This window comes from Myxine glutinosa, chromosome 8 (assembly GCF_964187855.1).
Source record: "Myxine glutinosa chromosome 8, kmMyxGlut1.1, whole genome shotgun sequence".
NCBI classification, from domain to species: Eukaryota; Metazoa; Chordata; class Myxini; order Myxiniformes; family Myxinidae; genus Myxine; species Myxine glutinosa.
Genome location: NC_136268.1, coordinates 11,544,240 through 11,567,065, shown reverse-complemented (window position 1 = coordinate 11,567,065; position 22,826 = coordinate 11,544,240). Strand labels below are relative to the sequence as shown.

Sequence of the window (22,826 nt, the reverse complement as noted above, 5' to 3'; positions counted from 1 at the left end):
GTGGCGGGAGGCTGCAAAATGGACGGGACCTACTCTTATTTGTTTTACACAATGCAGATGCAACTATTGGAAATGGCCTCATCCTAAACACATACTATGAAATAACTCACGTTCTAAGGTGACCTACGTGTTGCATGTGGCCTAGCTATGGGGTGCAACCTTTAACCTTTAATGATGTTACCTGTGTGGGTTCTCAAAACCGCAACAATATATATATGTATATATATATATATATATATATATATATATATATATATATATATATAAGTTCAAAAAACACACCTGGTCACAAGTGTGCCGCATTGACCGGGTCCTCAGTCAAGGTCCTCAGCATCATCCCGTTTCGGCCCTTCAACCTCGATACGGTCAGCTAAGGTGGGCCAGCAGGGGCACGTACACATCCACATGCAGCACGTAGACATCCACATGCAAATATATATATATATATATATATATATATATATATATATATATATATATATATATATATAATTATATATATATACATATATATATATATATATATTCATCTATATATATATACAGGGTGAGTCAATGGAATGTGACTGTTTTCAGAAAGCAGCTGCAGCTAAAGGCACACTGTGGTGGTGGAAACCTTGTGTGTCATGTGATCTGAAAGTTACGCAGTTTTTCCTGTCAATGTAGCGACAGACAGTATGGAGAACTGGTCGGTGCCACAACGCGTGTTCGGTAAGGACATTTTTGGAATGCAAATCGGTAGTGCAGGTGCAGAGCAGATTTAGACGTGAGTTTGGTGTTGCACAGCATGGTAGAATTCCCCCTCGAAACATTATTTTTAAGTGGGTGGAAAAATTCAATAACACCGGCAATGTTTGTGATCACTTTGTTGGCAGTGCACGAATGGTCCGCACACCGGAGGACATTGGGAGAGTTCGGGAAGCCGTGTTGCGGAGTCCAACTTACTCTGCCAGGCGTCAATCGGCTGCGTTGAACATATCGGTAGTGAGAGTTCACCGATAACCTCCAATTTCATCCCTTAAAATTCAAACTGTGCAGAGTCTAAAAAAAATCGATAAAGCCACTCAATTGGAATTTTGTAAGCAGTTCGTGGACATTTTGAATGAAAATCAAACATGAATGTATCCGTTTTGGTGGAGGCCACTTAAAATATGTTATTATTAAAATAAAAAGTACAGATTAATAAGTATTGCATTGTGCTGCTGTTTCTCAACTGAGAGCGTTTTCCTTTTTATTCAACCCAGTTCTCCACAATAACCCTTTAAAAACCGTCACATTCCATTGAGTCACCCTGTACATATCCATCTACATATACATATATACATAGATATGCATATACATATATACATACATATACATACACACACACACACACACACACACACACACACACATAACAATATGTAAAAGTGGAACCATTAAATAGCATTTTAAATTTAATGAGGTCAAAGCCATTCAGCATCTTTGTTCATTGATCTTGTTTATTCCTGATCATGATCTTAACCTTGATCTCAACCCAACATCACAATGCACTCTCTCTCTCTCTCTCTCTCTCTCTCTCTCTCTCTCTCTCTCTCTCTCTCTCTCTCTCTCTCTCTCTCTCTCTCTCTCTCTCTCCGTTCACTATTTGAATTGAAATTTGAACTTCCAAATGTCGCATTCCCCATTATCAAAAAATCGATTCTCATATTCGTTTATTTTCTCCTTAATGATATTCAGTTTAATTATTTAAGTTTAATTGTTTAATTGTTCAGTTTAATTCAAAACAATGGTGACGCCATTTTGTAAAACATGTGCACGATGGCACAGATGACAATAATTGCAAAAGACTTTATGTAGTAAATAGAGGCTCTAGTTAAACTTTGACCCTTGGGTAGATAGTGCATCCATTAACCAGAAAATACCCAAAGCCACCAAGCAGATAATCAGGGTGGAGGGGGGTGGTGGGGTGGGGGGGCGGGGAGGGGGGGCTAGAAGAAGAGACACAGAGAGACGGAAAAAGAAAGAAGCAACAGAAGGCCATTTCTACCATGACGTGGCCAGCATTGCCGTCGCGTCCTCTTCTCCTCCATCTTCTTTACGTCCTCTTGTTGATGCTGCACCTGATTTCTCCTACTAGTGCACAGCTACAGGTCGAACCACAAGGTGAAACAAAATAACATTGTTTTGTTGAACTTTTCAACATCTCCTAACCTGTTCCTTTTTCCTTTACTCTTGCTCCTTTTTGCATGTTCACAAGCGTCCTATCTAACTCATTCTCCTCGTTTTTTAAATGATCTCCTCTTCTTTCCCCTATATATATATATCTATTACGTACCATTTTCTCTTTTGCCGTGATCCCTCCAGAATCGTGCGTGGACAGATGCGATTCTGTTTTCGATCCCAGCTTGCCCTGCCAATGTGATGCTTATTGCTCTGTCTATGGAACTTGCTGCCAAGATTATGAGCAACATTGTCCACCAGGTATCTCCTGATCATCATGTGACCTACTCATTAATTTGCATTCGCTGAAACACTGTATACTATTGAGTTTCATTTTAAGGCTCACAAAATATTGTCGTGTGATTGCTCTCGGTGAAGACCGGGAAATCAAGGATATCAATCGAGCATTATCCGAGGCGTTATTCAATAGCGGATTTCACAATATATGCGCGGGGGGGGGGGGGGGGGGGGGAGAAGAAGAAGCGGGAAGCTTTTACCTGTCGGTCCCGTGCACATCTCTGATCCTGTAGGAAATGAACTCGCACGAAAAACGGAATTAAAGTGTACAAAGAAAATAACTGGTTTATTTAACGGAACCCGATAACAAGGAGACGTGCCGGGTACTAAATAATTTTCCTAAAATGGAGCGCTCCTACGCACAGAACCAGACACAGGCACAGGGGAATATTTAAATGAAAAGAACCGTTGTGCGTGGTGTGTGTGGGCTTATTTCAATCTGGCTGCTGTGTCAGGGATCGTCAGGCTCCAAGCGCAGTCCAGACGTGGCTCCTGTTTGCAGGAAGACCACCCGACCTTGGCGCGCGCGTGTACGCTCTCCAGGCCCCACCGTCCGTCTCGAGCAGTAGGCGTGCAACTTGTCTCCCAGCCGCCTCGATGAGACCCCGCTCTTCACTCGTCAAAGGAACACCCTTAGCAAGAGTCGAGGACAGAAGTGAACAAGAGGGGCAAGAGGTCGAGGTAAAGGAATCACAAGTGCAGCAAGGAACAAGGTCCGACCATGAAGGGATCCAAAAACGAGAAGGCAGAGAGAGAAAATGTCGGTCTCCTCGAACTTTTAACGTCAGCTCGCGATGTCACCGGCGCTTCTCCTCCAATCAGCGCGTCGCTTCTTGCTCGCATCTCAGGTCCTCCTTGGTCCTCGCCAATCGGTCCTCTGTTTCCTACTCGGCCTTCCTTCCACCAATCCGAGGGAAGCTTCTTGCCGCTCCCCTGGCCAATCACCAGTCCTTCCTTACTCTAGCCTTTGGTTGGTTGACTCCTGCCCAATAGCGAGTCCTTCTGGGCGTGGCTCCCGGCCTGCCTGTGCTATGTTTAATCACCATGCCGGCGCAATGCGTGGGCGCTTCCTGCCTGTTCTTCTGGTGAATTTTAATGTATGGGGGAATTTAATTAGTATGTGTGTGTAGCTATTGGGCCTTTCCTGCTCTACGTGGGACAAAGGATTTCAAAGACTCAAACTACATGTAGTTACTGATCCGGTGTAGATGGGATAAATGGGGATGGATTATTAAAGGTGATGGGGAAAGAAAGAAGAGATGGATTAAATGGGGATGGATTATTAAAGGTGATAGGGAAAGAAAGAAAAGATGGATTAAATGGGGATAGAAATAACTGTAGTTATTTCATAGTATATGTAAGTGTCGTGTAATTAAGTGTAGTGTTAAAGCGCGGCGTTACGCGCGCTGCTTGTGAGCAAGGAGGAAGCGGACAAGCGGTAACATATAAACGTCTTTATTGTAAGACTACACTGTAACACTGAAATGCTCCGGGCTAGTCGCCCGGTGTATATCATGAGGCCACGCCTACCCCTCGGGCGTGGCCACCACCCACTAGGTGCGTGGAATGATGTCACCACGCCAGTGGGCTTTTGTGTCCGCCACACGCGCCCCCCCAGAATTCCCGCGCACCTGGAGGGCCAGTTTGCGGGGCAGACGAATGACCCGGCCGAAGCGCCCCCTGGCGATCGGCGGCGTCCGGGGTGCAGGGATGCCAGGTGGGATGCCCCTGGCTGCCCCTGGGATGGGTGCAGGACCGGGGGGCCGCGTGGCGGCGGGGCTGGGCGGTGCCGGGGGTCCGCCCGCAGGAGGGCGGCCCCGACGTGGGGGTCGGGCCACTGGCGGTGGATGGTCCACATCGAGGTGGGCCGGCTTGAGGCGGTCTACCGAAACGCGGTCAGGAGTACCGCCGATGTCCAGGGTGAAGTGCTTCGCCCCGGTCTCCAGCACGCGGAAAGGCCCGTCGTACGGGGGCCGCAGTGGTGTCCGATGGGCATCGTGGCGGACGAAGACGTACTCCGCCGTGCGAAGCTCCGGGGCGACGTGCGTCGGTGGGTGCCCGTGGCATGCCGTTGGCACCGGGGCGAACCTCTGGGCGGTCTCTTGCAGAGCGGAGCGCTGCTGTGCCGCGGACCATGGTGCTGTGGAGTCGGGGAGGAACTCGCCCGGCACCCGCAGCGGTTGCCCGAAGACCAACTCCGCCGCGGATGCGCGCAGGTCCTCCTTGGGCGCCGTCCGGAGGCCCAGCAGGACCCAGGGGAGCCTGTCGACCCAGCCGCCATCGCGGAGGGTGGCCCGGAGCGCGGCCTTCAATGAGCGGTGAAATCGCTCACACAGGCCGTTAGCCTGGGGGTGGTAGGCCGTGGTTCGGTGCAGCCGGACCCCGAGCCCCTGCGCAACCGCCCCCCAGAGCTCCGAGGTGAACTGGGGGCCGCGGTCGGATGAGATGTCTGAGGGGGCGCCGAACCGGGCGACCCAGGTGGCGATGAAAGCCTGCGCGACATCGGCCGCCGTTGTCGACGCCAAGGGCACGGCCTCCGGCCACCGGGTGATGCGGTCCACCATGGTGAGGACGTAGGTGAAACCCCGCGAGGGGGGCAGAGGTCCTACCAGGTCCACGTGGACGTGGTCAAACCGGCGTTCCGGCACCGTGAACGGGGCCAACGGGGCCTGGGTGTGCCGGTGCACCTTGGCGCGCTGGCACGCGAGGCACGTCCTGGCCCAGCCGCGGACGGCCTTCCGGAGGCCATGCCAGACGAACTTGTCGGCGATCAGCCTTTGGGAGGCCCTCGCGCCCGGGTGGGACAGGCCGTGGATGGCGTCAAACACCTGGCGCTGCCAGCCCGCGGGCACGATGGGGCGAGGACGCCCGAGGGAGACGTCGCACAAGAGGGCCACGCCCGCGCCGTCGAACGGCACCTCGGTGACGCGGAGGCCCGTGACGGCGGTCCGCAAGGCCTGGACGTCGGGGTCAGTGGCCTGGTCCGCTGCCATCCGGGCATAGTCGATGCCGAGGTGGACTGCATGGGCGACGGCCCGGGAAAGGCAATCCGCCACCGGGTTGTCCTTCCCCGCGACGTGCTGGATGTCCGTCGTGTACTCGGACACGGCCGAGAGGTGACGCTGCTGCCAGGCCGACCACGGCTCGGTGACCTTGCCCATCGTGAAGATCAGCGGCTTGTGGTCGACGAAGGCAGTGAACGCCCGGCCCTCAAGCAGATGGCGGAAGTGCCTGACCGCCAAGTGAAGTCCGAGCAACTCGCGGTCGAAGGTACTGTAACGGCGTTCGGGCGGGCGAAGCTGCCGGCTAAAGAACGCCAGCGGTTGCCAAGCTCCACGCACCCATTGCTCGTGCACCGCGCCCACCGCGTAGTACGAAGGCATCGGTGGTGAGGGCGATCGGTGCATCGGGCGCCGGGTGCGCGAGCATGGTGGCGTTAGCCAAGGCGAGCTTCGCGCCCGTGAACGCCGTGTCCATCTGCTCGGTCCAGGTAACGTCGCCTTTGCCCGGCTTACCTCGGAGAGCTTCGTGCAGGGGGCGCAGGAGCTGGGCGATACGGGGCAGGAACCGATGGTAAAAGTTCACCATGCCCAGGAACTCCTGCAGCCCTCTGATCGTGCGGGGGCGCGGAAACCCCTTCACCGCCTCCACCTTGGCCGGCAGGGGGACGGCTCCGTGCCTGGTGACACGGTGCCCCAGAAAATCGATTGTGGCGGCGCCGAACCGGCACTTTGCGGGGTTCACAATCAGGCCATGCTGGCCCAGGCGTTCAAAGAGCGTGCGGAGGTGGCGTAGGTGCTCTTCGCGGGACGCGCTGGCGATGAGGATATCGTCCAGGTAGACGTAGACAAAATCCAAGTCGCGCAGGATGCTGTCCATCAGTCGCTGGAACGCCTGAGCCGCATTCTTCAGACCGAAGGGCATGCGCAGGAACTCGAAGAGTCCGAATGGCGTGATGACCGCCGTCTTCGGGACGTCCTCCGGCCTGACGGGGACCTGATGGTAGCCGCGTATGAGGTCCACCTTCGAGAAGAAGGACCTGCCCGCCAAACGGGCGGAAAAGTCCTGAATGTGGGGGACGGGGTAGCGGTCGGGAGTCGTGGCGTCATTGAGACGGCGATAGTCCCCGCACGGTCGCCATCCCCCGCCGGGCTTCGGCACGATGTGCAGCGGCGACGCCCAAGCGCTCTCTGAGCGCCGAACGATGCCGAGTCGCTCCAGGGTAGCGAACACCGCTTTTTCCACCGCCAGCTTCGTCGGCTCGAGGCGGCGTGCCCGGGCGTAGACCGGTGGCCCGACGGTGGGGATGTGATGGGCCACCCCGTGCTTGACGGCCCCCGCCGAGAAGGTGGGCCGCGTGAGGGCCGGGAAGCCGGCGAGGAGGCGGGTGAATGCGTCCGCTGCCGGAAGCGTACAGACCAACGTGGCCGGAACCGAATCGTTCGGCAAGCCGCTTGGCAAGCCGCTCGTTGAGCTGGGCAACGCACAAGCGAGCGAGCTGAACGTCTCGGCCTGGACAAGCCGTCTGCGCTTGACGTCGACCAGGAGCCCATTAGCACAGGAAGTCCGCGCCAAGCAGTGCCATGGGCACGTCGGCGGTGACGAACGTCCATCGGAAAACCTGCCCTCCAAACCGCAGAGAGAGGCAGCGTTTTCCGTACGTACGGATGGGCGTCCCGTTCGCGGCAAGCAGCGCAGGGCCCCCACCCACGGCGTGCTTGTCTGACGTGCCGGCGGGAATGACACTCACCTGCGCTCCCGTGTCGCACAGGTAACGGCGCCTGGAGAAGGTGTCCGTTATGAACAGCAGGCTGCTCGAACGGCCGGCGCTCATCGCCACTATTGAGCGCCGGCCCGGGCATTTCCCGACCCGTTGAAGGAGCACGGCGGATGACACCGCCGAGCTTCGTGGCCGAACTTGGCGTGGAACCAGCACCAGGTGGTGGAGCTGGAGGAGCGCGGCTGGCTCCGCCAGGCCGGTGGAGTTAGCGGGTTTCCCCGCGGTGGCGGTTTTCGCCGCGGCGGTGGGCGGGGCGTGGCGGCGTTCACGAGGTGCGTATCAGCATGCTGCTGAACATCAGCGCGCTGTAGAAGCTGATGCTGTGGAACATGCTGCTGAACATCAGCGCGCTGTAGAAGCTGATGCTGTGGAACATGCTGCTGAACATCAGCGTCGAGGGCCGTGACGGCCACGCCGACGCTCGCCCGCGTGTCCGAAGCGGCGAAGTACCTGTCCGCCTTGGCGGCCAATGCTCGGGGTTCCGTTAGCTCGGTCCCGGCCAACGCGAGGCGAACCTGCGCTGGAAGTTGGCGCCGGAAAAGCGCCCGGAATAGCGAACCGGGGGCTTCGTCGCCCAACAGTGACAGCATATGGTCCATTCGGACCGACGGGCGCGTCTCACCGAGCTCGGGGAGATCCAGGAGGCGGTCGGCCCGTGCGTCGTCCGTGAGGCCGAACGTGGCTAGGAGTAGCCGCTTGAGTGCCTCGTACTTGTGGCCGTCCGGTGGGTGGCGAAGGACGGACACAACTCGAGCGGCCGTGCCGGGCCCGAGGGAGGCGACGACATGGCAGTAGCGCAGGTCGTCGTTGGTGAGGCGCCGAAGCTGAAATTGGGCTTCGGCTTGAACGAACCAGACTTCGGCCTGGGCCTCCCAAAATTCGGGAAGTTTAATCGCCATTGCCTTGTCGTTGGCCATTGCAATGGCGTCGTGTTCGGAAGGATCGCTACGGCAGATCCAACGTCGAGGGTCACCAGTAAAGCGCGGCGTTACGCGCGCTGCTTGTGAGCAAGGAGGAAGCGGACAAGCGGTAACATATAAACGTCTTTATTGTAAGACTACACTGTAACACTGAAATGCTCTGGGCTGGTCGCCCGGTGTATATCATGAGGCCACGCCTACCCCTCGGGCGTGGCCACCGCCCACTTGGTGCGTGGAATGATGTCACCACGCCAGTGGGCTTTTGTGTCCGCCACAGTGTAGTTAAGTGGTTAAGTGTAGTGCACTCGTATATATAAGTGTACAGTATATATAAGTGTAGTGTATATATAAGTGTAGTGCAATTAAGTGTAGTGTATATATAAGTGCAGTGTAATGAAATGTTGTGTAATTAAATGTAGTGTATATATGTGTAGTGTGTATATATAAGTGTAGTGTAATTAAGTGTAGTGTAGTTAAGTGGTTAAGTGTAGTGTTGTGGGAGCTGTGCTCGGACGATAAAATCGGACAAAATGGACGACGCCAGGAATTAGGTTTCTCTGAGCTATTTATTCCCAGCTCACTCAAACGAACTCCAAAGCACTGAATCAGCCCATCGAACGGACGGCAATATATATCAGAAACTCAACACACAAAAGCCACGCCACTGAGGCGGGGCGTGGTATGCAAATAGATAAGCCACACCTCTCAACGGGGCATGGTATGCAAGGCAAGCGTTCGCCCGGTAAAGGCAAGTCTCAACACGCCCGGGCGAGTCCGGACACGTGACCGCTCGCCGGTTGCGTCATCGGCCGGTGCAGGGTAATTGTGTCATGCTACCGGTAACCGCTACACGCGCCCCCCCCCCAGAATTAACATGCACCGGGAGAGTCAGTTTGAGGGGGGTCTTGATGACCCGGCCGAAACGACCCCTGACGATTCGTGTGGGGGTGGTAGGTGGCGGGGCGGTGGATGGTCGGGCGGGGGGCCTGGTTGATGGCGGACGGCCCCGACGTGGAGGAAGAGCCAACCGTGGAGGTTGGTCGAGGTCCAAATGGGCTGGTTTGAGGCGGTCCACGGAGATGCAGTCCGCCTTGCCGCCGATGTCGATGGTGAACGACTTGTCGTCCCTCTTCAGGACCCGGAAAGGTCCATCGTACGGCGGCCGGAGCGGTCCGCGGTGTTCGTCGTGCCGGATAAAAACGTACTCCGCAGTGCGAAGTGCTGGGGGGACGTGGGGTTGGGGGCAGCCGTGGTGGGACGTGGGCACGGGGGCAAATCTCCTGGCGGCCTCCTGGAGGACCGAGCGTTGGCGAGCCATGGACCAGGGGCCCGCAGTGGCTGGCCATAGACCAGCTCGGCGGTGGAAGCCTGGAGGTCCTCTTTAGGGGCCGTTCGGAGGCCCAATAGGACCCACGGGAGCCTGTCAGCCCAACCGTCGTCCTGGAGGCTGGCCCTGAGAGCGGCCTTCATCGAGCGGTGGAACCGCTCGCACAAGCCATTGGCTTGGGGGTGGTAGGCCGTGGTGTGGTGAAGCTTGACCCCCAAGGCCTGGGCGACCGCGCCCCAAAGCTCGGAGGTGAATTGCGGGCCTCTATCGGAGGAGATGTCCGAGGGGGCGCCGAAACGGGCAATCCAGGTGCCAATGAAGGCCTGCGCCATGTCGGCGGATGTTGTTGATGCCAGCGGGACGGCGTCCAGCCACCTAGTGGTCCTGTCCACCATTGTGAGGAGGTGGGTGAAGCCCCGCGAGGAGGGAAGGGGTCCCACCAGGTCCACATTGACGTGGTCGAAGTGCCGCACGGGCACGCCGAATGGTGCCAACGGGGCCTGGGTGTGCCGGTGGACCTTCGCGCGCTGGCAGGCGACACAGGCATTGGCCCAGTCGCGGACGTCTTTACGGAGCCCATGCCAGACGAATTTCGCTGCCACGAGCTTCTGTGATTCTTTCCGGCCCGGGTGGGAAAGGCCGTAGAGGGCGTCAAAAATGTGCCGCCACCATCCGGTGGGCACGATGGGGTGAGGTTGGCCCAGGGAGACATCGCACAGGAGAACTGTGCCTGTGTCCTCGAAGGGGACATCGGCCAACCGCAGGCCTGTGTCCGCTGTCCGGAGGGCTTGCACCGTGGGGTCGGCGGTCTGGTCGGCCGCCATGCGGGCGAAGTCCACACCCAGGTGGACGGCGTTCGCGCCGGACAGGGAGAGGCAATCGGCCACAGCGTTGTCCTTGCCCGCGACGTGCCGGATGTCCGTCGTAAATTCGGACACGGCAGAGAGGTGGCGCTGCTGGCGGGCCGACCACGGCTCCGTAACCTTGGCCATGGTGAAGACCAGGGGTTTGTGGTCCACAAACGCCGTGAATGGGCCGCCCTCCAAAAGATGGCGGAAGTGGCGAACAGCTAGGTAAAGGCCGAGGATCTCGCGGTCGAAAGCGCTATACTTGTGCTCGTTAGGGCGAAGCTGCCGGCTGAAGAAGGCCAGCGGTTGCCAAGCTCCGTTCACCCACTGTTCATGCACGGCACCCACCGCGTAGTCGGAAGCGTCCGTGGTGAGGGCGATGGGTGCGTCGAGCGCCGGGTGCGCCAGCATGGTCGCGTTGGCGAGGGCCAGCTTAGCGCCCGTGAATGCCGCGTCCATCTCTGTGGTCGAGGCAACGACGTGCTTGGCCGGCTTGCCCCGGAGGGCTTTGTACAAGGGGCGCATGAGTTGGGCGGCGCGAGGCACGAACCGGTGGTAGAAATTTACCATCCCCAAAAATTCCTGTCGGGCCTTGATGGAGCCAGGGCGCGGGAAACTTGTGACTGCCTCCACCTTGGTAGGCAGCGGGACGGCCCCGCGCTTCGTGATGCGGTGCTCCAGGAAGTCGATGGCCGTTATGCCAAACTGGCATTTCGCTGGGTTGATGATGAGGCCGTGCTGGCCGAGGCGCTCAAAAAGCGTGCGCAGGTGGACGAGGTGCTCCGCCCGGGAAGTGCTAGCGATGAGAATGTCATCCAGGGAGACGAACAGAAAGGTGAGATCGCGCAGCAGACTGTCCATCAGCCGCTGGAAGGCCTGGGCTGCGTTCTTAAGGCCGAACGGCATTCGGAGGAACTCGAAGATGCCAAAAGATGTAATTACAGCTGTCTTCGGAACGTCGGCCGGCCGGACAGGTACCTGGTGGTAGCCCCGAATGAGGTCGACCTTGGAGAAGATCACCTGCCCCACCAAACGGGCGGAAAAGTCCTGTATGTGTGGTATCGGGTACCGGTCGGCGGTGGTGGCGTCGTTGAGGCGGCGGTAATCGCCGCATGGTCGCCATCCGCCACCCGGTTTGGGCACGATGTACAGGGGCGAGGCCCACGCGCTATTCGAGCGCCGCACAATTCCCAATCGCTCCAGCGTGTCGAATTCCGCCTTCGCTACGGCGAGTTTGGCCGGGTCGAGGCGGCGAGCCCTGGCGTTGACCGGTGGACCTGTGGTCGGGATGTGGTGTTCGACGCCGTGCTTGACAGCGATGGCTGAAAACGTCGGCTGCGTGAGGGCGGGAAACTCGGCGAGTAGGCGGGTGAAATCGTCCATGGCCGGGAGCGCGCAGGCTAGCTTGGTCAGAGCGGAGCCGCTCAATGAGCAAGTGAGTGAGCTGAAGGTCTCCGCGTTGATGAGCCGACGCCGTTTGACGTTGACCAAAAGCCCATGCGCGCAAAGAAACTCTGCACCCAGCAAGGCCATGGGCACGTTCACCGTGATGAAGTCCAACCTGAAGCGCTGGCCCCCGAAGCAGAATGCGACGCTGCGTGAACCGAAGGTGCGGATGGAGGAACCGTTTGCGGCGACCAAAGCGGGGCCGCAAAGCGCAGCCTGTTTGTCCTCCACCGAGGCGGGTATCACGCTCGGCTGAGCGCCGATGTCACACAAAAAACGCCGCCCGGACTACGTGTCCGTGATAAACAGAAGGCTGCCTGAATGGCCGATGCTCATGGCAGGCAGCGAGCGCCGGGTCGGTCAACCAGTCGGGTTCGGTCGACGGGGCGTCGCGGCGGCCGCTGCCGCCAGTGGCGCTGACTCGGCCGGTGGAGGCGCCGGTCGTGGCGCGGGCATTGCCTCGGTCGGCCCAGGGTCCCAGGCGGCCGCTCCGACGTGTCGCCTGGCCGAGCAAAATGTATCGGCCTCCTTGGCCAGGGCGCGAGGGTCCGTGATGGGCAAATTAGCCAAAGCTAACCGTATCTGCCCGGGTAGCCGCTGGAGGAACAGCTCACGGAAGAGGAAGTCCGGGCTGTGGTCACCGAGAAGAGCAAGCATGTGGTCCATGCTTTCGGACGGACGGGCCTCGCCCAGCTCCGGGAGGTTGAGTAGTTGTCATGCGCGTTCTGTCTCCGTGAGTCCAAATGCACCGAGGAGTAGGTCTTTGAGCGCGCCGTATTTGTCGGCGTCCGGCGGGTGCTGTAGGAAGCTCAGAACCCGGGAAGCGGAGGAGGCATTGAGCGCGGAGACCACGTGGTGGTAGCGCGTCGTGTCCTCCGTAATGTTCCGCAGGGCGAATTGAGAATCCGCTTGAGCAAACCAAACGGCCGCATGAGATTCCCAAAAGCCCGGGAGCTTCAAAGCTACAGCTGACTCCATCGCCGTGTTCGTAGAAAGGGGTCACCAATTGTGGGAGCTGTGCTCGCACAATAAAATCGGACAAAATGGACGATGCCAGGAATTAGGTTTCTCTGAGCTATTTATTCCCAGCTCACTCAAACGAACTCCAAAGCACTGATTCAGCCCATCGAATGGGCGGCAATATATATATATATCAGAAACTCAACACACAAAAGCCACGCCTCTCAGGCGTGGCGTGGTATGCAAATAGATAAGCCACACCTCTCAACGGGGCATGGTATGCAAGGCAAGGGTTCGCCCGGTAAAGGCAAGTCTCAACACGCCCGGGCGAGTCCGGACACGTGACCGTTCGCCGGTTGTGTCATCGGCCAGTGCAGGGTAATTGTGTCATGCTACCGGTAACCACTACAGTGTACTCGTATATATAAGTGTACAGTGCAATATATATAAGTGTAGTGTATTTAAGTGTAGTGTGTATATATGTGTAGTGTAATTAATGCTTCAGTCATATTTGGCTCGGCGGCCGTAGGGTCTAAAAAATCTACGGCCACTAGCAATTATAGGGCGGCCGCAGTATTTCCACGGTCACACAATGTAGCAGTCACATATGTTTTTATTTTTCGGGTAGCCGCACGGGGTATTTAGAAATTGTGGAGACCGAAAACGTGGGGGTGCCGTACGGTCTTTGATTTGATGTCGCACGGTGACCTCAGGGCGTCCCTGCGGCGGCCATAGAATTTTCAAGGCAGACGCAAGGTAGCCTCAAGGTGCCCGCAAGGCGACCGCAAGGGTGCCCTAAGGCAAACGTGCGGCCAGACGGACGGTAACGAGTGGGTATATATACCAGTTATTTTTCATATGTATAACAGCACTTACAGTTGTCATGGCTACGGCTTGTCGAATTGCTACGGCCAACCTAGAAATGAAAAAAGTTATAACTCCATGCTATAATTCCACGGCGACCCCTATGGCCTGTAAAAGATAGCCATACGCCCTAGGGCCACCCTGAGGCCACCTCAGAAACTCTGCGGCCGCCGCATGTTTCTGTCAATTTAGGGGGGGGTACGGCCGCCGTATCCTAGCCGTAGAGCAAATGTGACTGAGGAGTAATTGTCGTGTATACATAAGTGTAGTGTATATATATGTGTAGTATATATAAGTGTCGTGTAATTAATTGTAGTGTATATATAAGTGTAGTGTATATATAAGTGTAGTATATATAAGTGTAGTGTAATTAAGTGTAGTGTAATTAAGTGTAGTGTAATTAATTGTAGTGTAATTAAGTGTAGTGTATATATAAGTGTCGTGTAATTAAGTGTCGTGTAATTAAGTGGAGTGTATATATAAGTGCAGTGTAATTAAGTGTAGTGTAATTAAGTCTAGTTTAATTAAGTGTAGTGTATATATAAGTGTAGTGTAATTAAGTAGTTTAGTCGGGAGATCTCGAGAGATCTTGTCGGGGAGGTCACGGTTTTTCGAGGCTGTCCATGATATTCACGCACGCTCGAAGTTAAGTAATTGTTCACAATTGTATTTTTGTCGAAACTGCATTTATCTTACGTGTGTGTACCTATAGTGTGTCCCTCGAAAGATTCTCGGTGTTAATCTTTCATACCTGTATAAAATAGTCGAGTATTTCGTGCCGCGTTATTTGCGGACGAGTTCTTGAAGCTTCCTACCTTGAGGCTTTCTTTTCTCTCAGCGGTCGATTGTCGTCCTGCTACTCTCGTTCTCTTAGTTTTTGCCCAGTCTTTTCACCCCATACTTCCTTGTTTAAAATCTTAACAAAAAAAAAACCAAAATAAACAAAAACATTTCCTTCCTTGTTCTTTTCGTTCGTTCGTTCTTCGACGACGTGTTTCACCCCCATTTCCCCCCCATTTTCACCCCATTCCCCAGATAGTTTTCACTGTTCAACTTTAAAATGTTTAAACTTTCCCCTGAAGTTTTCTTCTTTGCCCTGTTCAAGTGACTCGTGCCGGTCCAGGGTTTTCCCTCTTGGCCCTCTCCCCGTTGGTATTTTTGTGAATATAAGATTATTCTTCATGGTTCTGTTTAAATATGTTTAAACTTTCCCCTGCAGTGTTGTATTCAGTGGTATATTATAACACGCAGTTTCTTCCTATTTAAAAGGCTCTTTTCAATTTCCTCTTCAAATCATTCCACTTCAAAAAACAATTCAATCTCTTATAATTCTTCCTCACTCCATGCTCTAAATTCTCATTCATTCCACCCCTCCTCCATCATTCTTAAATGGATCGCGAACTTGAAAATCACAAGAAACCCAATTTGTTATAAATGTTCGTCTTTCATTAATCATCCACTTTCTAAACTCCCCCCTCACCCCTCCCCTTCAAAACTCCCTCCCAACCCCTCCCCTTCAAATCTGCCCCCCTACCATCTCTCTCCAATTCTCCCCCTCCCCCATCCTCCTCAAAGCTGCCTCCTCCCCACTTTGTCTCCCTTCTATCACATACCTCCACCTTCCTCCAACCTTCTACTTTCTTCGCCCCCCCCCCCCACCCCCCTCAAACAACCCCTCACTGTGCCTCATCCCATCACCATCAAACTTTTCGTCCTCCTCATCCTTCCCTTTCTTGTAACTCTTCTGTAATCTCTGACACACTATTAACTGCTCTCGCTACCTCCTCCTCTCATCCTTCATATGACCCAACCCGCCCCTCCCCTGTCCTGTACCCGATGCTCCCCCTCTCTCCTCATTAACGGTATGGACCTCAAACATCTGGGGCCTTCACTCAAACCTGATTGATCTCTCCATTGAGGTTGCTTCTGACAATCCAGACTTGATCTGCTTAACAGAAACATTCCTCCTTCAAGATGTCTCTGATTCCTTAATATTTCTTCCTGGTTACTCCCTCCTCCGGTATGATAGACCTGAGCCTCGTCCTGGTGGTGGGGTTGCTATCTTTATCAAAAACTCTCTTCCTCACTCTTCTTGCACTGCCCTCTCTCCACACCACCCCCAGGAGTACCTCTGGCTATGGCTTCCTCTCCGCTCCCAACTTTTGTTCAGATGTGTTCTGTACAGTCCTCGAAACAGTGATGACTCCATTTACATTTCGCTGTCTGACAACATGGACCAACTTCTATCGACTCATCCAAACTCTCTCTTCCTCATATGTGGCGACTTCAACTGTTATCATGCCAGCTGGCTGGGTGTGGGTTCCTCTCTTACCAGCCATGGCACCTCAGCAAAGGACTTCTGTGACCAATTGGGACTGACACAATCTGTCAATTTCCCGAAACCCAGATCTCAGTCAATGGAGTATCTTCTCTACTAGACTTGGTTATGACAAACTTCCCTGCAAATGTCTGCTGCTCTTCTTCTGCTCCAATCGGTTCTTCTGATCATGTGCTTGTTAAAGTGGACATCTTTCTGGCCATTCTCAGAGAGCCTCCTCAGCGCCGACGAGTCTGGCATTTCACTCAGGCTGACTGGCATGGTCTGCAAGCAGCCATCAATCATCTGGACTGGTCTCCCATTTCTACTGCCTCTGACATCAATTCTTCCTGGGAATTCTTCCAAAGCAAACTGCTCTCTCTCATGCACAGATTTATCCCATCTCGTCTTCAGTTGTCTTACACTTCCTCCCGTCCATGGTACACTGAATCTTGTGGTAAGGCAGTTGCCCTGAAACAACTTGCCTTTGCCTCTTGGAAGGCAAATCCAGCTGAAGGCAATCTCAGTTCCTTCCACCAAGCTTGGAACAAGTGTGTTTCTACCCTCAGGAGTGCCAGGAAGCACTATCTCTCCACACTCAAGATTGAACTCTCAAACCTGTCTCCTTCCTCCAAATCCTGGTGGCGTCTGGTCAAATCCGTTTCTGGTGTGTGTGTTCCCCCTCCATCCCCTCCCTTAACTCAAATGGCTACACAGTTAACACCGCACGTGACAAAGCCGAATGCCTCAACTCTGTGTTTGCCTCAAAATATTGTGTCCCAAACCCATCTGTCTCTGTTCCCACCTTACCCAGTCGAACCCAACTGCTCCTGGTCTCTGTGTCTTTCTCTCCTGATAAGGTGGAGAAGTTTTTGTCAAACCTCGACTATGATTCTGCAACTGGACCAGACGGCATCAGCCCACGGGTCCCAAAATCCTGCCCTGCCTCTCTATCTCACCCTCTCTCTGTTCTCTTCACCCTCTCTTTTGCTCAAGGTCATCTGCCAGCATCTTGGTAATCAGCAAACATTACCGCTTTACACAAAAAAGGTGCAAAAACAGATCCTTGCAACTACAGACCAATCAGCCTGCTCCCAATTATCAGCAAAGTCATGGAATCCATCATTGCTTCGGATATCAAATCCTTCCTCTTCTCCAATGGCTTGATCTCCGATCATCAATTTGGATTCAGACCAGGTCATTCTACTCTGGACATGTTGCTTCTGCTTTCTCAACAATGGATGGAGGTCCTCAATGCCAAACAGGAAATCAGAGATGTCTCCCTTGACATATCACATGCCTTCGATACAGTCTGGCACACAGCTCTGCTCACCAAACTCTCCTCCTATGGTATCCATGGAAATCTCCACGCATGGCTTGCGGACTTCCTCTCTGGTCGTAGTCAACGTGTGGCCCTGAATGGATTTCTCTCATCTCCCCTTCCTCTTCTGGCTGGAGTTCCCCAAGGTAGTGTTCTGGGCCCTGTGCTTTTTCTGGTCTTCATCAATGATCTCTCCGACTCTCCAGAAAATAGCCTCCATCTCTTTGCTGATGACTCCACTCTCTGCCGCTCCATTCCTCATCCCTCAGATCGGCAGTCTGCAGCCTCCTCACTCTCTTCAGACCTGGACAAAATCACAGACTGGTCAAACAAGTGGAACATGTCTTTCAATCCTGACAAATCTCACACTGTTACTATGTGTCTCCGAAAAGATCGACTGGACAACCCTCCCGTCTACTTTCTGAATAATCCTCTCCAATAAGTTCTGTCACTCAAGCTTTTGGGTCTCACTATCAGACATGATCTTTCCTGGGAAAACCATATTTCCAAGCTGGACTCCAAAGCCATTTGTTGACTGGAAATTCTCCATCGTGCGAAGTCCTTTCTTGGTACCTGCGACTTCCTCACCAAATACAAGGCTTTCATCCACAGTTCAATGGAACACTGTTCTCCCCTCTGGGCTAGTGCTCCTGCCTCACACCTAGCTCGGCTTCACGCTGTTGAAACCAAAGCTTTCAGAATCGTTGGAATCTCCCGCGATGAAGCTAACTCCGAGGGCCTTTCACTCTCTTACCGCAGACAGGTAGGTGGTCTTTATCTCTTCTACCGACTCCTCTCCGGCCTTGTTCCCACTGTTCTCTCTGTGCTCTGTCCCCCAAATATTCCTACAGGTCGCACAAGATCTGCTAGCAACCCTCTCATGGTTAAACTGCCAAAATCTAGGCTCTCTGTTCACCTTCACTCTTTCATTCTCCCTTTTCCCCGCCTCTAGAACAAACTCCTTCACTCTCTTCAATCCTACTCCTCCCTCCAGGTCTTTAAAACAGCTGTTCACCACCATCTCTTATCATCCCCCATCCAAAACCTTGATCTTTTCTACCCCCATTAAAACACTCCAAATCCGCCTCTTTAAATCCCCAAAATCTTTCCTGAAATTCCTCGAAGAAGTGTTAATTTGCTTTATATTGTGTACCTCTCCCTCCTCCCCAGCCCTCCCCCTTCCACAGATCTTCCGATGTCCCTGTTCTCTTCTGTTGTTGTGCTTGTGTGCTTCCCTCTCCTGCCGTCTTGTCTCCCGCTCCCTTCATTGTATGTTTTATGTGTCCGTGCATGTTTTCATGTTCAATGTGTTAGCTCTTACACAAGGATCGATTCTGTATACAAAAAAATAATAATTAATCACAGCACAGTTGTTAACGAATATACTGTAACTCACACGCTTGTGGATTTACTTTTGTTTCATAAAGAAAAGTATGATTATCTTAGAAGTACACTGCCGGTCATAAATTTTAGAACACCTCAATTTTTCCAGTGTTATTGAAATTTACGCAGTTTAATGTCTCAATGTTCTCTGAAATTAAGCATAGAACAAATAAACAATTGGAGATAAAAAGAAATCATAGAATCATTTTGTTTAACATTTTTGACCCAGCAAAGTTTCACCTTTTGCAGATATAACCGCCGAACACACTCGTGGCATTCTTTCTACAATGGAAATCAAATATTGTTCGGGAAGTTCTTCCAACACTGTTGCAGAAGTTCCCACAAATGTGTTGCACTTGTAGGTTGCTTTGCTTTCACCCTTCTGTCCAGTTCATCCCAAATAAGCTCGATGGGGTTCAAGTCTGGAGACTGTGCTGGCCATTCCATGATTTGAAGCCTACCTTCTCCTTCTTTTCCTCGAAGGTAGTTTTGACATAGCCTGGAGGTGTGTTTAGGGTCATTATCTTGCTGTAGCATGAACCCCTGAGCAACTAGGCGTATACCAGAGGGTATTGCATGGTGCTGCAAAATGTTGTGGAAGCCCTTTTGGTTCAGGGTGCCAGTCACTCTGTGCAAGTCGCCGACTCTGGATCCAGCAAAAGAGCTCCAGACCATCACGCTTCCTCCTCCATGTTTGACAGTTGGTGTCACACACTGAGGAACCATCCTTTCGCCTACTCGACAGCATACAAAAACCCTGCGTGATGAACCAAAGATTTCAAATTTTGATTCATCAGTCCATAAGACCTTCTTCCAGTCTTCACTCGTCCACTGGTGGTGCTTCATGGCCCAGGCAAGCCTCTTTTCTTATTTTGCCATCTTAGCAATGGCTTTCTTACTGCCACTCGACCTGTCAAACCTGCAGCTCGAAGTTTTCTCTTCACAGTTGAAACTGAGACTTGCTTACTTCGACCAGTGTTAAGCTGTGCTTGAAGCTGTTGTCCTGTGAGCCACCTATCACGCAAGCTGTTGACTCTCAGAAACTTGTCTTCCGATTCTGTTGTGGCTTTGGGTCTGCCAAACCTCTTCCTGTCAGAGTTTCCTCCAGTTTCCAATATACAACTTCCTGCAGTGCAATATTGTCCAAATAATGCTTCAGAGGGTGTAATAACAGTCTGTTCCAATACTGCTTTTATACAGACAGGGGGTTTGTAATCAGGTAATCAGCAGAGGTTGGGACACCTGTAGGAATTGTTTGCATCAACTTTCAAGGCTTAATTTACTTACGTTGCTGCAGAACAGTTATAAGTTGTTAACCCATTATTTGTTCCCTGAAGAAGGCTTTTTTTTTTACAATATAATTGTGCAATTTACATTATTTTCCCGTTTTTGCTAACTTAAGCCTTTTTTTAAACCTCGAGCAGTTTACTGCTTACCTTTGTACTATTTCAGGTTATTCACTGGACAGTAAACTGCGTAAATTTCAATAAAAACTGGAAAAATTGAGGCGTTCTAAAACTTTTGACTGGTAGTATATATTTATTATCAAAGTGATAATGGAATTTCAAATGACTGAGTAAAACTACTCACCTGGACATATTTTTACTGCAAATAAAAATTACTAACGTCTCACCTCTCGCCTTATAGTTGTGAAAAAAACCCAAAATGGTCATACAATCGACCCAAATCCAAATGGGTGTAGTAAAGGTTTTGAACGGAATAAATTCACCTTTCCAGAGTGGATACAAAATGGCGAATGGCGCTGGCACTGATATAGCGTTTGCTCCCTTTCAGTGATGAACATGACGTCATTTCTGTGAATGTAAGGTCCCTTCCTGCGTGACAGAGAAATAAATACACAGTCCTTTATATATGTAGATTGCCTCTCACATAATGACAAAGGCTTCGGCATTATATAGAGCGATTTAAAACAATCCGAGCTTCTTTTTTTTCCCCCAAAAAAACCTTGTTGCCTAAAACACAACTTACGGATGAACGTCTGAAATTTTGACGAAGATACCTTTGGCCATCTCTGAGAAATATATTGACACACAGACCACACAGACAAACAGACAGACAAGCATCTTTCATAGTATAGACTCATGTTCTGGTGTTCTGCCTGAAGGAAAGTTCAGTGTGATTCATCAATGTGAGTGCCGTCCCTCGAATGGACGTTAAACCGAGTATCCCGTGCGCTGGCATTATTTGGTGGACTTCAAAGATCCGCAGGTATCCTTCGCGAAGAGTAGGCGAGCCATCACCGGCACCCAGAACAAATTACCAATTCCTGCACTGACGACTGCTAGGAAGGCAATGGCAAACCACCTAGTAAAACCCTTGCCAAGGAATCCTTTGGTAGATCAGACGCTCTGTAACAGATTGTGTATGAGACATTATAATTATTTCATTATTATTATTATTATTAAGATTATTATTGTTGTGTAAATTGATCTTTCTTCGATTTATGCATGCCTCAGGTGTTACTACAATAATTTAATCAGTGTTAAGGATGTTACTTTGTGTAACATGAGGTTTTTATTTCAGTTGTTCGAGGAGATGTTCCACACTTTCCCTATGATCTGGAGGCAACAATAAGCCCAAGCTTGGAACCAGAACAAGTTGGAGAAATTGAATCAGAGCCAGTTGTGGATGAAAGTGTTGAACCTGGACCTGATCTGCTGCCTCATATTGGTAGACTAGGTCCTGACAGTCATCCTGGAAAGGTGAAGGTTATTAAATTTACTACTCGAAAAGCCAGTCAAAAATGATGGGTTTGGAACAGTATATTCGACGGGACAGCCTCGCGAGAATGCCAAAGTCTGAAGCCTGAGCCTTACGAATTTGTATGTCCTCTGGGTCATGTGGGTGAACAATACCCATGACCGCCCCACACCCCTCACCTCACTCCACCATCCCCTCACCCCACTCCACCATCCCCTCACCCCACTCAACCATACCCTCACCCCACTCCACCATCCCCTCACCCCACTCCACCATCCCCTCACCCCACTCCACCATCCCCTCACCCCACTCCACCATCCCCTCACCCCACTCAACCATCCCCTCACCCCACTCCACCATCCCCTCACCCCACTCCACCATCCCCTCACCCCACTCAACCATACCCTCACCCCACTCCACCATCCCCTCACCCCACTCCACCATCCCCTCACCCCACTCCACCATCCCCTCACCCCACTCCACCATCCCCTCACCCCACTCCACCATCCCCTCACCCCACTCCACCATCCCCTCACCCCACTCCACCATCCCCTCACCCCACTCAACCATACCCTCACCCCACTCCACCATCCCCTCACCCCACTCCACCATCCCCTCACCCCACTCCACCATCCCCTCACCCCACTCAACCATCCCCTCAACCCCATTCCACCATCCCCTCACAATCCCCCATCAACCATCATGCTGACTAACAATACCCACACTCACTCCACTCCACCATCCCCTCACAATCCCCCATCATACATCACCCGAGCGAACAATACCCACTACCCCACCCCACTCCACCATCCCCTCACCCCACTCCACCATCCCCTCACCCCACTCCACCATCCCCTCACCCCACTCAACCATACCCTCACCCCACTCCACCATCCCCTCACCCCACTCCACCATCCCCTCACCCCACTCAACCATCCCCTCAACCCCATTCCACCATCCCCTCACAATCCCCCATCAACCATCATGCTGACTAACAATACCCACACTCACTCCACTCCACCATCCCCTCACAATCCCCCATCATACATCACCCTAGCGAACAATACCCACGACCACACCCCACCTTCACCCCACTCCACCATCCCCTCACAATCCCCCATCAACCATCACACTAGCTAACAATACCCCCACTCCACCATCCCCTTACAATCCCCCATCATACGTCACCCTAGCGAACAATACCAACTACCCCACCCCACCTTCATCCCACTCCACCATCCTCTCACAATCCCCCATCAAACATCACACTAGCTAACAATACCCACACTCACTCCACTCCACCATCCTCTCACAATCCCCCATCAACCGACACCCTAGCTAACAATACCTACGACCCCATACCTCCTCCCCCCCCCCCCCCCCCCCTTCATCATCACCAATTAGTATCGGAATCTGGGTTCGCAATGCACAGTTTCTCAT

At 52.7% G+C, this 22,826-nt stretch overlaps 1 protein-coding gene across 3 annotated transcripts in view; it reads left to right on the top strand.

The window, feature by feature from the left end:
* Positions 1–1,926: 1,926 nt before the first annotated feature.
* RNF185 (ring finger protein 185) overlaps positions 1,927–22,826 on the top strand; it is a 191,982-nt gene continuing 171,082 nt past the window's right edge. For all 3 annotated transcript variants that reach the window (XM_068123913.2, XM_068123912.2, XM_068123910.2), the window contains exons 1-3: positions 1,927–2,145; positions 2,347–2,463; positions 21,210–21,388. In XM_068123913.2, the coding sequence (XP_067980014.2) occupies positions 2,031–2,145; positions 2,347–2,463; positions 21,210–21,388 (411 nt within the window). In that variant the 5' untranslated portion in view covers positions 1,927–2,030. The remainder of the gene's footprint in view (positions 2,146–2,346; positions 2,464–21,209; positions 21,389–22,826) is intronic.